This window comes from Mustela lutreola, chromosome 2 (assembly GCF_030435805.1).
Source record: "Mustela lutreola isolate mMusLut2 chromosome 2, mMusLut2.pri, whole genome shotgun sequence".
Lineage (NCBI taxonomy): Eukaryota > Metazoa > Chordata > Mammalia > Carnivora > Mustelidae > Mustela > Mustela lutreola.
In genome coordinates, this window is record NC_081291.1 from 2325343 (window position 1) to 2338394 (window position 13052).

Sequence of the window (13052 nt, forward strand, 5' to 3'; positions counted from 1 at the left end):
TGTGCGCATGCGTTGTCTTCTCACGGGGTGCCCTCAGCTGGGTGCGGCTTTCCGCCTTCACCCAGTGTTTCTCGGAGATGGGATCAGGATCACGCTCTGGCGGCTGTAACGTTTGTGCCGCGGTCGAGATCACGCCGTCCACATCAGTCACGACGATCACGTTGCAACTCGCTTGCATTTTAAAAACAAGCGTTCTTGGGACTGTGGTCCTAACCAGGAAGAGAAGGGTTGGATGTCCGTGGGCAATCCCGGATCTTTATTTCCTGGGATGGAGAATACTCACTTCTGGACCGAGGGGGATTTTTGGTGGTTTGGGGGTTCGTGGTTTTGGGGGGCATGGGCGAAGGTCATCTGTTGGTTTGGGATGAGGGGCAGGTTTTGGTGACTGTTCATGGCTTCAGATAACGAAGGTTTTAAAATTTCATTGTTATTTGTAGCTGTTACGTAACCTCTCCATTGGGGATTCTTTGGGGAAGGGGATGGTTTTGAGAGTTAGCTGGGCCTTTAAGAAGTTATTCTTGGTTGGTGTAGTATATCATGTTAAAATGCCCAGGTGGGGACGTGGAGGGGGGCGGGGAGCGCTGCCTGGCCGGCTCAGTCGGTGGAGAACACAACTCTCCATCTCGGAGTTCTGAGTTGAAGCCCTACACTGGGCGTGGAGCCTACTTAAAAATAAATAAAAATGTAATAAAATCACCAGGTGGCTTGGGGACTACAGAATTTTTTTATCTTAATTGAGGGTTTTTTTATGTGTGTCATCTGAGTCTTGAAAATTATTCAAAGCTTGGAGGATTATCCACGGTTTTGAAGACTATCTCGATATTTGGGGTTTGGGACCGGGGAATGACTTGTCTTATTCTGTGATCATCGGACTTGTAAGATAGGAACATCGTATTTTAAAACCAGTTGTAGATTTACAGAATTAGTGCAGAGATATACAGAGTGTCCGCATACCGCACGTACAATGCATCCGCTGTCATAAATGGTCTGGCGTTTCCGGGTTTAGGGATTTTTTTTCCGGGGTTTCCGGTTGTCTGGAATTTGGGGACTACCCAGGGTCTGGCATTGAGGGATTTGAGTTTTGTAAATTACCTGGGGCATGAGGATAATCAGAGGTTCAGGGTACCCAAGTGTGGGATTAGAAAGGCGAGGGTAAGCACGCCCTGCCTCCCCTCCCCCGCGCCGTCTCCACGCCCTGCTTCCCGGTGTCACGGGCGCCCTCCCCCAACAGCTGGAGATGCCAGAGGTGGGCTCCGGTCCCAAGCCCCTCCCCCCGGGGGGGGTCCGCCTCCTCTCCTTGGGGGCTTTATGTCTTTCTCTCCCCTACCTGCAGGTCCCGAAGGCTGTAACCTGTTTATCTACCACCTCCCCCAGGAGTTTGGAGACACGGAGCTGACGCAGATGTTCCTGCCCTTCGGCAATATCATCTCCTCCAAGGTGTTTATGGATCGGGCCACCAACCAGAGCAAATGTTTTGGTGAGTACCTGCTTCGGGCACCCCTTCCTGCTGGCCAGCCCTGTCCCCCTGATCCGCGTGCTGCCAGGAACACGGACGTGGGAGGGCGTGGTTGGCCTGGTCAGCTAGGAGGCAGGTGTGGTCCAAGAGAAGCACATTTAGAAGTTGCAGTGAGCACTTATTAAGCACCTGCTGTGTGCCAGGCATGCTGCTGGGTGCTGGTCAGGGCAGCAAAGGAAGCCCACAAAATTCCTGCCCTCCAAAGCTTGCAGTCTTGCCGCACTGCCCCACAGAATTTTCTCCACTGGCAGAGATGTTCTTCTCGCCTCTGCTGTCTGAGCTATGAGCACCACGTGGCTGCCAGGCACCTCGAGAGGGGCAGTTCAACCGGCAGGATGTTTCTGATGGCCTGGGGGGAGCAGGGCAGGATGGGGGTGGGGGAGATGGGGTAGAGAGACAGAGATAGAGAAAGAGATAAAAGTTTTAGTTTTAAGGAATCCAGATCTAAATGACCGCCCCTGGCCAGCGACTGCGGAGTTGAAAAACACAAGCTTACAGGTAGGAGGTGGAAATAAACAAGGCAGGGCATCCGTCAGGGGGTTATGAATGGCGGGAAGAACACCATCACCATCTGCTCCTAAGGACCCAGAAGCCGGTGTGCGGGATGTAATGTTTCAGCTGAGACCCAAACGTTGAGATTTCCCAGCCCCAGGATGTCTGGGGTACAGGGTTCCGGGGCAGAGGGAGCGACACGTGCAAAGGTCCTGGGGCAGAGCTGTGCCTGGTGTGTTGGAGGGCCAGCCAGGAGGCCCTGTGGCTGGAGCAGAGAGAGGGGGAAGGTGGGAGGAGGAAGGCCAGGGAGGGGCCGGGGCGGTCCTACAGGGCCTTGGCCTCCAAGTTCACACAGCAGCAAAGAGGCAGAACCCAGATCGGAACCAGTCCGTTTGACTCTGAAGTGTGGACTCGTAATCTCACTCTGTTGTATTGCAAAGGCCAAGTCTTGCCTATTTAGCCAGGGCGTTCCGTATATACTCAGCATCCAACCATGAAAGGGAAGAGCGGCCCCATTTTACCCCGGGGAGGAAGGAGAGGCACAGGGCGGTCAAACAGCGCACCCGAGGCCACCTGGATCAGGGTCCTCTGCCAGTGCCCAGGCCCCTCGTCAGCATCCCACTTGCGGGACGAAGAAGGCGGCGTGTGGGGGAAAACCCACTCAATCCCTCTCAACAGTGAGGAGTCCTGTGCCTTCCCTGAGCCTCGGTTTCCTGATCAGTGTAGCGGGGGGACAGGTGTTAGGGCAGCTGGTAGACGTGAAGACCTTATGCCCCCTAGCTCCACCTTCCCCCCTGGCTCCCCAGTGGGCCTCTGCAGGACCGATCAACCCTGCCTCCACTCTCTCTCCACCTAACCCCCCACCCAGCCTCTCACCCAGAGCTCGGGGATCCCCACCTCAAATACTTGGGCATGCAGTCCCTCACCCCAAAGGGCTCCTGGCCCCTGTGGCCTCCACACCCTCCCGGGAAGCCTGCGAAGACCGAGCGGTGAGGGGCAGGAGTAGGGCAGGGTGGCCCGGGGTGGCAGGGGCTGGTGGAAGTTTGAGGAGTGGCCGAGCAGGATGTTTCTGATGGCCTGTGGGGCATGGGGCAGGGTTGCGGGGGATATGGGGGTAGAGAGACAGAGACAGAGAACGAGATAACAGGCAGAGAGAGGAAGAGGGCGAGAAGAACAGAGAGAAGTGACACCAGGACACTCACGCAGAGATAGTCTCTGATCCACAGTCAAGATCCCAGATGGACAGCAGTGTTGGGAGGGCAGAGGGTTAGCATCCAGGGCCTGGAAGGAGGCAGGCAGCCAGGATGGGGAGGGAGGGAGAATGTGGCCTTCATGGGACCCCCCCCATGGGCCTCACCTGTTCCCTCCACCTGTGGGAAGTCTCAGCAGAGCAGACCCCGGGTAAGGAAGCAAGCACCCCGTCCCCGGAGGCATGCAAGTCTAGAGGGTGTCAGAGCCAGGCGCCGGGCTGCTGTGCGTGCCCTGGCGCGCCCTCCTGCCTCCCCGGGCCCACTTGCCCCTGCGAGCGCACCCCCCCGCCCCCAGGACCCCGCGAGCCGGGCTGCCGGGGCCGCAGCACTGCAGGAAGCGGAGGACGCCCGCGTTGCCCACCATGGCGGGTCCGCCCCGGTCTCCGCAGGCTTCGTGAGCTTTGACAACCCGGCCAGCGCGCAGACCGCCATCCAGGCCATGAACGGCTTTCAGATCGGCATGAAGAGGCTCAAGGTGCAGCTGAAGCGGCCCAAAGACCCGGGACACCCCTACTGACCGCGCCCACAGCCGCCCGGAGGCTGCGGGCCTGGCCCAGGTGAGCCGCCAGGCGGCCCCACCCACCCCCACCCCCACCCCCACCCCGTTTTGGCCAAACACCCCCTCATTCTCTGAGCCCTCCCCAGCCCCCCGGGGATGCTGCTGGAGGCCATGAGGGGTCCCCAGCTTGGGTCGCTGTGGACAGAGCTAGACTAGATCACCCCCATCCCCCCTTCGGTTGGGGCTGGGACGGAAGGTGGATCTAGGGTCCGGGGGTGGTTGGGGAATCCTTCCAGAAGAAGGCTTTGAAGGATGAATAGAAGTTCACTGAGAGGCCAGGTTTGGTCTGGGGTGGGGTGGGCTGTGGGGAGGGTATTCTGTCCTGACCTGTGAGTCTCGCAGCTGGGCTGGGGTCGTAACTCTTCTCTGGTTCCTGCTCTGTGGGCTGGTGAGAAAGCGGAATGTTTGCCCTGCTCACCAGCCTGCCCCCCCCCCCGAAAAAGGTACCCCCAGACACACCCCCAAGAGTGGATTTTGCCATCAGAGAGAACAACTTTATCAACAACTAAACACCTTCTCTGGGGAAGGAACAGTGAGCCTAAGGGGCCAGTGGGGAAACGTAACTGACCGCAAGCCTTGACGAGCCTCATCCGAGGAATGGGTTCGTGGAAGTCGCCTCCCGAGACAGGGAGGATCCGCTTGGGGATGCGGTGTTTTCCCCACCAAGCCCAGGACCCGCCACCTGGAAAGCTCTTGACCATTCATTTCGGTTTTCTTTTCTCCATCACAAGCGCCGTGGTCATCAAAGCGCCGCGCCTGGGGTCTGGCGCCAAGTAGGTGCTCAGTTAGGGGCTGGGCATGCTTTTCCGACTGTCAAGTCAGCACCCCCAGATTCGCGGGTATCCGGTCACGGGATCAGGCGACTAATGCCCCCTGCACCTGAACGCTCCGGGACAGCAAGTCCTTACTGAGCACCTACTAAGCGCTAGGCGCTCTTCCCCGCGCTTGGGGCCACACCCCAGTGGTGAATGAACTGACACGGGGCGGGGCTTGGGGGGCGGAGCTGCTCCCCGTGGAGCTTCAGTGGCAGCGAGGGGGCAAGGGAGACCAGAATAAACCCAACTCTTGGCCCGGGGTTGCGGGAGGAAATGGGCTCAGCGGCCCCACGTCCCTTCCCAGGCGGTTTGTTGGCCTCCGGATCCGGAAGTGGACTCTCTGTGAAAGGACAGGGGCCCTTGGGTTCCCAGAACCCAGCCTGGCCAGGGCAGGGGGTGTAGGTGGGAGGCGGTGTCGTAGGCCCCCCATCACCCCGCCCTAACGCCCCTCCCTTCTCCGCCAGGTGAGGGGCCTTCCCACCCCAGGAGGGCTTCCCGCTTCCAACCGATCCCGGACTTTTCCGTAAATTACAACCGAGTTTGGACACCAGCCCTCCCTGTCTCTCCCGCCTCCCTTGCCCAACCCCCTTAATGTGAAACCCTACAAAGGCCACATGGCGCGGGGAGGGGGCTTTGTGATCTGCCCCCGTGCTGGGGGGAGGGGGCTTCTGAGTTGGGGGCCAGGAGGTTTCCTGCCCCCTCCTTGGTGGCTCCCCAAACTAAATCACAACTTTTCCTATATATATATATGCATATATATATAGAGCTATAGACAGTATATATATTTTTTGAGTATAGATCATGGGACCAAACTTTTCCGACTTCCTCCCATCCAAGAGATGGTGACCCTGGCCCGGTCACTCAGCAGGGACATAAGAAGGGCTGAGGATGACCGGGCCGCCCAGTGTCTCCCCATCTCCCGCTGTCATGTCAGACCAGGGCGCCGAGAAGCACTGGGAATCAGCTGCCAACGCGATACACCTCCAGGACTTTGGGCCCCTGCTGCCGACGGCTCTCGCAGGCCTTTGGGCTCAGCCAGCTCGAGTGTCCCTGGTCTTAGCTGCAGCTTCGGGACCCCCTAACCCCTCCCTCACCCCAGGGCCCTGCCTTCCCCGACGTAGGCACAAAAGAGACCCGCCCCCACCTTCTCCACCCCCCCCACCCCCGTCATAGCCTTACTCATGTGACCAATAGCCCTTAGCTTTCCGTCAGGGGCAGACAGGGGCCGGGGCGCCCCCCCGCCCCTCCTGCCCCCTCCCAAGGGCAGGCAGCCACCCTCCCTGCCTTCGGATCACCAGCCTGGAGTTCACGATCTCATGACCAAGATTGCCAAGCGCGTTGGACAAGCCAACCTGCACCGTCCCAGCACCCCGTTACCAGAAATACCTCTACAGATAATTTTTTTTTTTTTAATTTTGGTCTTTCTGAGCAGATACAAAGAAGAAAAGAGAACAAAATGGGGAAAAAAAAATCAGATGACTGGATTTTTGTTTCCTAGTCGGGGCGGGGAGGGAAGTCCTTTCGGGGCATCTCTGTATAGCTACTCAAACCGTGAAAACCCACTTTGAAGCACAGAGTCAAGTTCGTTGGACGTCATTGGGGCCTCTTGCCAAGTGAGGCGCCGAAGAACTTAATAAGCTCAAGAAAAAATTTGTAAAAAAAAAAAAAAAAGCATTCCCTTTTGTTTCTACCAAAATGTGTTGACTGACCCAGAAAAAAACAAAAACAAAAAAAAACAAAAAAGAACACATTGCAAAAAAAAAAAAAAAAAAAAGAAAAGAAAAAAAAAGTCTTAATGACCAACTTGTTTCGATATTCCAGAGTTTGATAATTGTTCCGAGACACTCTAGCGTGCCTGTGTCCCGTGCGTCTGCGTGTGCGTGCCCAGGGGCCACGAGGGGGCCTCGTGCGTGTCCCCGGCACCCGCCAAGCCCTCCGTTGGGCCTGCTTGGGAGTGCGTGTGGGTGTGCAGTGGCGTGTGTCCCTCTGGCCCATGTTTACTGGCTGTAAATACCATTTTTATACTCCACATCGAAGACCTGCGTGATTTGTACGATGTACTTTATTTCTGCTACGAGTGATTTCATGAAGTTTCAACTTGCAAACCGACTTTTGGAGACAAACCGCCACACACACACACACACACACACACACATATACATACACATACATACACATACACACACACACACAGAAAAGGAATACAAGAAAGGGACTTAGAGGGAACTTTGGGTTGACTTGGTTTGGATTTCTGGCTGGAGAGGTCCTTGTCACTGTGGCGTGTTCAGGTGAGAAGCTGCAACCATCATTTCAATGTCCAAATGCCTCTCTTTGGTCTGGAGAAACTGAAAGTTTATTTAATAAAAGTTTTACTTGCTAAAGGACCGGGTCCTCCCTTATTCACCGCCTCTCGTGGATAGAGCGTGTCTGGCCCCACTGAGTTGCCTGGGCAAGAGAACCCGGATTTCAGGTTAGCGGATGCGGGAGGAGATATTCTGGGAATATTTCAACACCGAGACTCCCTCTGAGTCGTCCAGAAGCAGAGGCGATGGGACTTGTCCTTCTCCAGGAGAGCAGGTTCCTGTGGCGCGGGGTTCACTGGCTCATCCATTCCCCAAACACCCACCCACCTCCTGTGTGCGGGTCCCCGGCGGCTCTCGGCTCTGTCCTCACGGAGGTGGCCCCCAGAGGAGAAAGACACTCTAAACGATGCATTCTCTTTAATTCGAGGTAGAATTCACGGAACATGAAATTCCCCATTACACCATTTTAAAAGGTACAATCCAGAGGCATTAAATACATTTACAAGATAGTGCAGACACCACGTGTGCTTAATTCCAGGACATTCAGACCCGCAAAAGCAACCCCGTCCCCTGAGCCGTCACCTCTGCCCCCCCCACCCCGCCCAGTCCTCACGAGCCCCTTCGTGTCCGTGGAGGAGCCTGGTCTGGACGTGTCACACGCGTGAACTCACACCCCGCGTGACCTCCTGTGTCTGGTTCCTTCCCTGCGCGTCGTGGGCTGGGGTTGCGACCCCCGCCCGGGGGCCTCACCCCTCGTTGGTGGCCCCGGGATGTGTGCGTGGGGGCATGGACCACGTTTTGTGTATGCATTCATCCATCCCCACACATTTCGGGTGTCGCTACCTTTTGGCTATTGCAAAGCGCGCCACTTTACTCAGGTGTGTTTGTGTGAGCGCCTGCCTGCGTTTTCTGGGGTGGGGCGTGGGGGCGGGGCTGCCGGGCTGCCGATGGAGCCACCGTGTTCTCTGCACCCCCACCCATGCTGCCGACACGGGACGGAGTCCCCCATTGGACCTGAAGTAGCTGAGGACCCAGCAGTGTCCTGAAGAGGTGAGGCCTGAAGGAGGTGACACTGGAGAGGTGACATGACTATGGCTGAAAAAATGACACTGCATGCAGCTCATGAGGGGGCCTTGAAGTTCTAAAAAAAAAAAAAATTAGACCTGGGGCTGGAGACACTGGCCCCCTGAGCAGGGTCTGGCTGGGCGGGGCTCTGAATGGTGGGGACGGCCACGCCAATGCTGATACCAACCACTCATCCGGGAGCCACTTAATCCCCGGTGGGCCACTGGGGCACAGCCACATCTTTTAGTCTTATCAATAACTCATCCCATTTTGCGATTCAGGAAACTGAGGCCCAGAGACAGCAAGCACCTTGCTCCAGCACCTCAAGCAGAATGAGGCCAGTTGGGGTGGGAGCTGGAAAGCTGAGTCTGAGTCCGCCTGGAAGGGTTTTCTGGATGGAAGGAACAGCCTGGCCGAAGGCTCAGAGGCTGAGATGTTGTGGAGGTTGGATGGCCTAAGACGCAGCACTGGCTGGAGAAGATGTAGGGTGTAGGCCCTACAGAGGTGTAGGGTCCTACAGAGGGCCTCTGGTGATTAAGCAACTACCAAGTGCCAGACCTTGTCCCCACTCTCCCAAGGCCCCAGGCAAGGAGGAAGGTGGGCAAAAACCCGGCCCTGCAGGAAAAAGTAGTTCCAAAGTGTGCTGAAAGTTGTAACGGCAATGAGGTTAACCAGTCTGGGACAATGAGAAGTCACAGGAGGGCTTTGAGCAGGGGACAGACATCATCAGACTGGCGTTGGAGAAGGACACCGGGGTGACCTCTGTGCTGCTTCTGGGATGCAGATCAGCACGCTGGAAGAAATATTCCTACCAAGCATTTATTAAGCACCTATGGTTTGCCATGCATTGTTTCAAGCCCGAGTCATACACGGACCGCATGTGGCTGTTGACAGTTAAATCAATCTACGAAATTATAAATTCACTTCCTTGGCCAAATGAACCCTCATTTCAGTGGCTCGAGAGCTTCACATCCACCGCTGCACAAAGTTCCTGGGGACAGCATGGGGTGGGGCAGGGGTGCGGTGCGGTGTTTTCTGCGACTCAACTCATGTAACCCACCACCACCCTCTTAGGGAGGTCCTGATGAGAGCCCCGCCCCGGTCTAGCAGTTCCTACTCCATAGGAAGGGAACTCTGGCCCTCTGGCTGGCTCTCACCTGCTTCCCTGTACTATGCAGTGGCTAAAAGTCAAATATATTAGACTGTAGTTCAAGCTATTATTTGTAATACTCCAAATGATGTTTTTTAAAAAAGATTTTATTTATTTATTTGACAGGCAGAGATCACAAGTAGGCAGAGAGGCAAGCAGAGAGAGAGGGGGAAGCAGGCTCCCCGCTGAGCAGAGAGCCCGATGTGGGGCTCAATCCCAGGACCCTGGGATCATGACCTGAGCCCAAGGCAGAGGCTCAACCCACTGAGCCACCCAGGCACGCCCAAGTGAAGCTTTTAAATGTAACTCCGAGCTGTTGAACATTTGGACTGTACACCCTTACGATACAGTAGTCCTGGCTGGGTGTCTCCATGGAGTGAACAGGAGTGTGCATGACACAGCTGAGCCCTGCTGCGATGTTGGCATTCATCCAGGGGGGCTAGACTAAGTAACATGTGGGGTGTATCAGTTAGTAATTGCTGTATAACAAATGCATCCAAATTAGTAGCTTAAAGCAACATGCATTGGTTATCTTGTGGTTTCTATGGTCAGGAATCAGACCACAGGAGCAGACGTAGTCGGGCGGTCCTGGCTCGGGGTCTCTCATGAAATTGTGGTCAGCCCATAGGTCCCCCTAGGGCTGCCTCATCTGAAGGCTGGGCCAGGGTGGGAGGTGCGTTTATGATCATAAGGATGAGGAGGACTAGAAGCGATTCCACCAGGGCGCTGAAGGAGGACCCTTTGGGGGAGTGAGGAACTGGGGGGCTAGAGGACGAACAGTTGAGCCTCACTTGCGATCTTCACAAGCTGAATATAGTCAAGCATCATTTAAGAAGTTAAAAAATCATTTTAAATACAGTTTGTAAAGATGCAGGAATGGAAAAGGCAGGTATGGGCAGCATTTGGGGAAAAGTGCCAACATTTCACAGAACTACTCCACATGGCAAAGTCCAGATCCCAGCGAGGAGCTGAGTCCCACCAACAACCACACAAGTTTGGAAGGGAGTCTTTCCCCCATCGAGCCTTCAGATGAGACCCTGCCTGGCCAAGCCCTTGAGTGCAGCCCAGGAGAGGCCCGGAAGCAGACGGAAAACCCAGCTAAGCACTCTCAGATTCCTGACCCACAGAAACTCAGATAATGAATGGTTTAAGCCACTAAGGTTAAGACTCCCAATCTTAAAGGGAACTTCGACCCAGTCCAGATCCCCACAAGAGTTTCCAAAGAACTGGGCAATCTGATTCTCAAAGTCACGCAGATGATTGAATTGTAAGGGAAGCCAGCCCAGAATTTGCCAAAACGAATGGCTGGTCATTGGGCACATTACCTGCCGGGCACGGTTCCCTAATCAGCATGCCATGGAGGCCTGCGGGTTTTATCTCCTTCCCTACTCCCCAGAGCCCAGCACAAAGAGGCTGTTGGCTGAATGTCCCAAGAGCACAATAGTTAGGTCTGGAGGTCTTCAGCCTAAGGTTTGAATCCCAGTTATGACGATTGTCCGAACAGAAGCCAGTCCCTTGGCTCAGATCTCTCAGTGTCCCCACTCTGTAAAATGAAGCTAACCGGGCACCCGGTTTTGAGGGCGGTTGTGGGGAGGACGAGTTGATATTTAGAAAGCCTGGAGTCAGACATACACAAGTGTCAAAATCGATCCCTTTAGTTTCCTTTCCAAAGGCTTCACTCCAGGACACCAGCAGGGGGCAGCAAAGACCCATGCCTCTGTTCAGGACTGGAGTCATCATCTCGAAAGGGTACAAGCATTTATTGAGCACGCACTGTATGCAGCGCACTGCTCTGGGGGCTGCGGGAGGTGGTGAAGGGACCTCCGGGCTCTCTGCTGGGATTCCAAAGCTACCCTGCCCAAATTTCTTAGCTTGTCCCTCAAAGCCATTGGGGTCAGCCCCACCTGCGGTCTGGCCCCGCTCCTTTGCAGGCTGAATGTGGTCCAGCTGCCGGACCTTGGCTCTCCCTCCCGCCCGGGATCCTAAGATGCTGGGCTGGGCCCGCGGCACACGTGATGCTCCGAGCACAGAGAACAGCGGCCAAAGCGGAGAGCGAGGGATTAGCCAGGTCCTAGGGACGAACAGGGGTCCGTTGGCTCGCTTGGCCTCAGAGCTGCAGAGGACGCCAACAGGGTGCATGGCGGGCAAACTAGGGTGACATGGGGCGCGGGCCCCGAGGACGTGGACTGGCACGCCCACCTCTGGTTCCCAGGACCTGCTGGGGGAGTCGAGGCCTGCTTGCCCTCGGCAGCCTCTCTCTCTCCAAACTTCAGTTTCCTCACCTGTAAAATGGGGCTCGTGAAGGTATATGCACCATGCAGGACTACGGGAGATTAATTAATGCACATAAAAGCCGCGGCCATTTTAATGTGATACTACTAAGACAAGACAGATCCTCCTCCCGAATCAGAAAAGCGAAAACGCAGACATCACTCCTACTGGATCCGGGCGTCGACAGGATTTATTGAGCACCTGCTGTATGCAGCACTCTGGGTAGGGACTGGAGGCCCCTAAGGAATCAAAACGCACAAAATACCGCGTGGGGGCTTCCAGCACGGCGCCCCGCCCCCAGCCCCGCCTTCTCTCCGCCCCCTCTCTTTCCTGAGCCTACCAGAGGGAGGTGGCTGTGGGTAATCTACATATTCATGAGCTCATCAGCCAATCCTCATCTGGGACTCGGGCCAGTCTTTAGAGCCTGAGTGAGTGACGCATTAAGTAATCCTTAAAGAGACAGTGACGACCTATAGAGAAGGGAGTCTGGAACTTAGAGTGACAAACACCTGCCTCTCTTTGGAGGTCTATACAATGCAGGTTGGCGTGGGCCCGGATTAGAAACCGGCTCAGACCAACAGCACGGAAGGAGCATTGCGGTCCCGGGTGAAGTCCAGGGATAGGTTTCGAGCGCTCAGTCCCTAGCAAGTACTTGACTCCAGCCGCGGGTTTGCAGCGCGCAGCTAGAACTTCAGCACCGGGGGTCGTGGACAGATCCAGGGCCCGGATGGACGGAGGGTCCTGTGCCGCTGGGGGGGCTGCGGAGCGCGTGCTGAGGACAGGATCCAGAAAGAACCCCAGGCCCTCATCCCAGGGCCTACTCTTTCTCTGCCTGGCTGCCCCCCACCAAACCCTCCAATGAGCCCAGCCCGTGATCCAAGAATCCACCTGACATCTCCAAGGGGACGGTCCTCAGGACGGAACGGTGTCCGGTCCCGAATTCCGCTCCTCCATGTCGTCCCCATCTCAGCACATGGCAGTGCCATCCTTCCAGGGGCGGGGCCCAAATACTCCATGTTATCTTTGACTTCTTCCTGGCTTGCTCTCTCCACATCTAATCTATAAGAAAGTCCTGTCACCGCTGCTTTCAAAATTCTTTCCCAAACCTGTCCACTTCTCTCCCCTTCTCTACCTCCACTTGGTCCAGCCTCCGCCACCGCCCCCCCGCCCCTGCCCGGACCAGCGAAGTCCCTTCCGCCCCAAACCCTGCTAATTCTCTTACCCGCCCCCACCCCGAAGTCTGTCCGTCCTACTGCGGCCACCAGAGGGCGCCCGTGATCACCCCCATCAGGTCCCGCCCTCCTCTGCCAAAAGCCCTCCAGGACTCCCACCTCCCTGGGATAGTAAAAGCCCAAGGCTATCCTGAGGTCCCCAAGACCCTGCAGGACCTATCCCTGTCCCCTCCCATCCTTCCTTCTCTCCCCCTCACTCTGTTTCAGCCACATGGACCTCCTCATTGTTTCTCCAACACTCTAGGCAGGTTCTGCCCCAGGACATTTGCACAGGCTGTGTCCCCTACCTGGAACGCTCTTCCTCCAGATACTCACCTGCGAATTATTCTCTCCTTCTTTTCACACACAGGGGTAGCTTTGGAGGAGCAAAGGTGGGTGAAGTTACCAGGAGGCTGACTA

The 13052-nt window shown here is 56.0% G+C and overlaps 1 protein-coding gene across 14 annotated transcripts in view; it reads left to right on the forward strand.

Moving 5' to 3' along the window:
- The window catches only part of CELF5 (CUGBP Elav-like family member 5), a 48169-nt gene extending 41156 nt beyond the window's left edge, over nucleotides 1–7013 (forward strand). For 6 of the 14 annotated variants that reach the window (XM_059159439.1, XM_059159436.1, XM_059159435.1 and 3 more), the window contains 2 exons: nucleotides 1334–1477; nucleotides 3648–7013. In XM_059159439.1, the coding sequence (XP_059015422.1) occupies nucleotides 1334–1477; nucleotides 3648–3775 (272 nt within the window). In that variant the 3' untranslated portion in view covers nucleotides 3776–7013. The remainder of the gene's footprint in view (nucleotides 1–1333; nucleotides 1478–3647) is intronic. The other 8 variants (XR_009350546.1, XR_009350545.1, XM_059159428.1 and 5 more) reach the window with 8 other exon arrangements.
- The last annotated feature ends 6039 nt before the right edge of the window (nucleotides 7014–13052 follow it).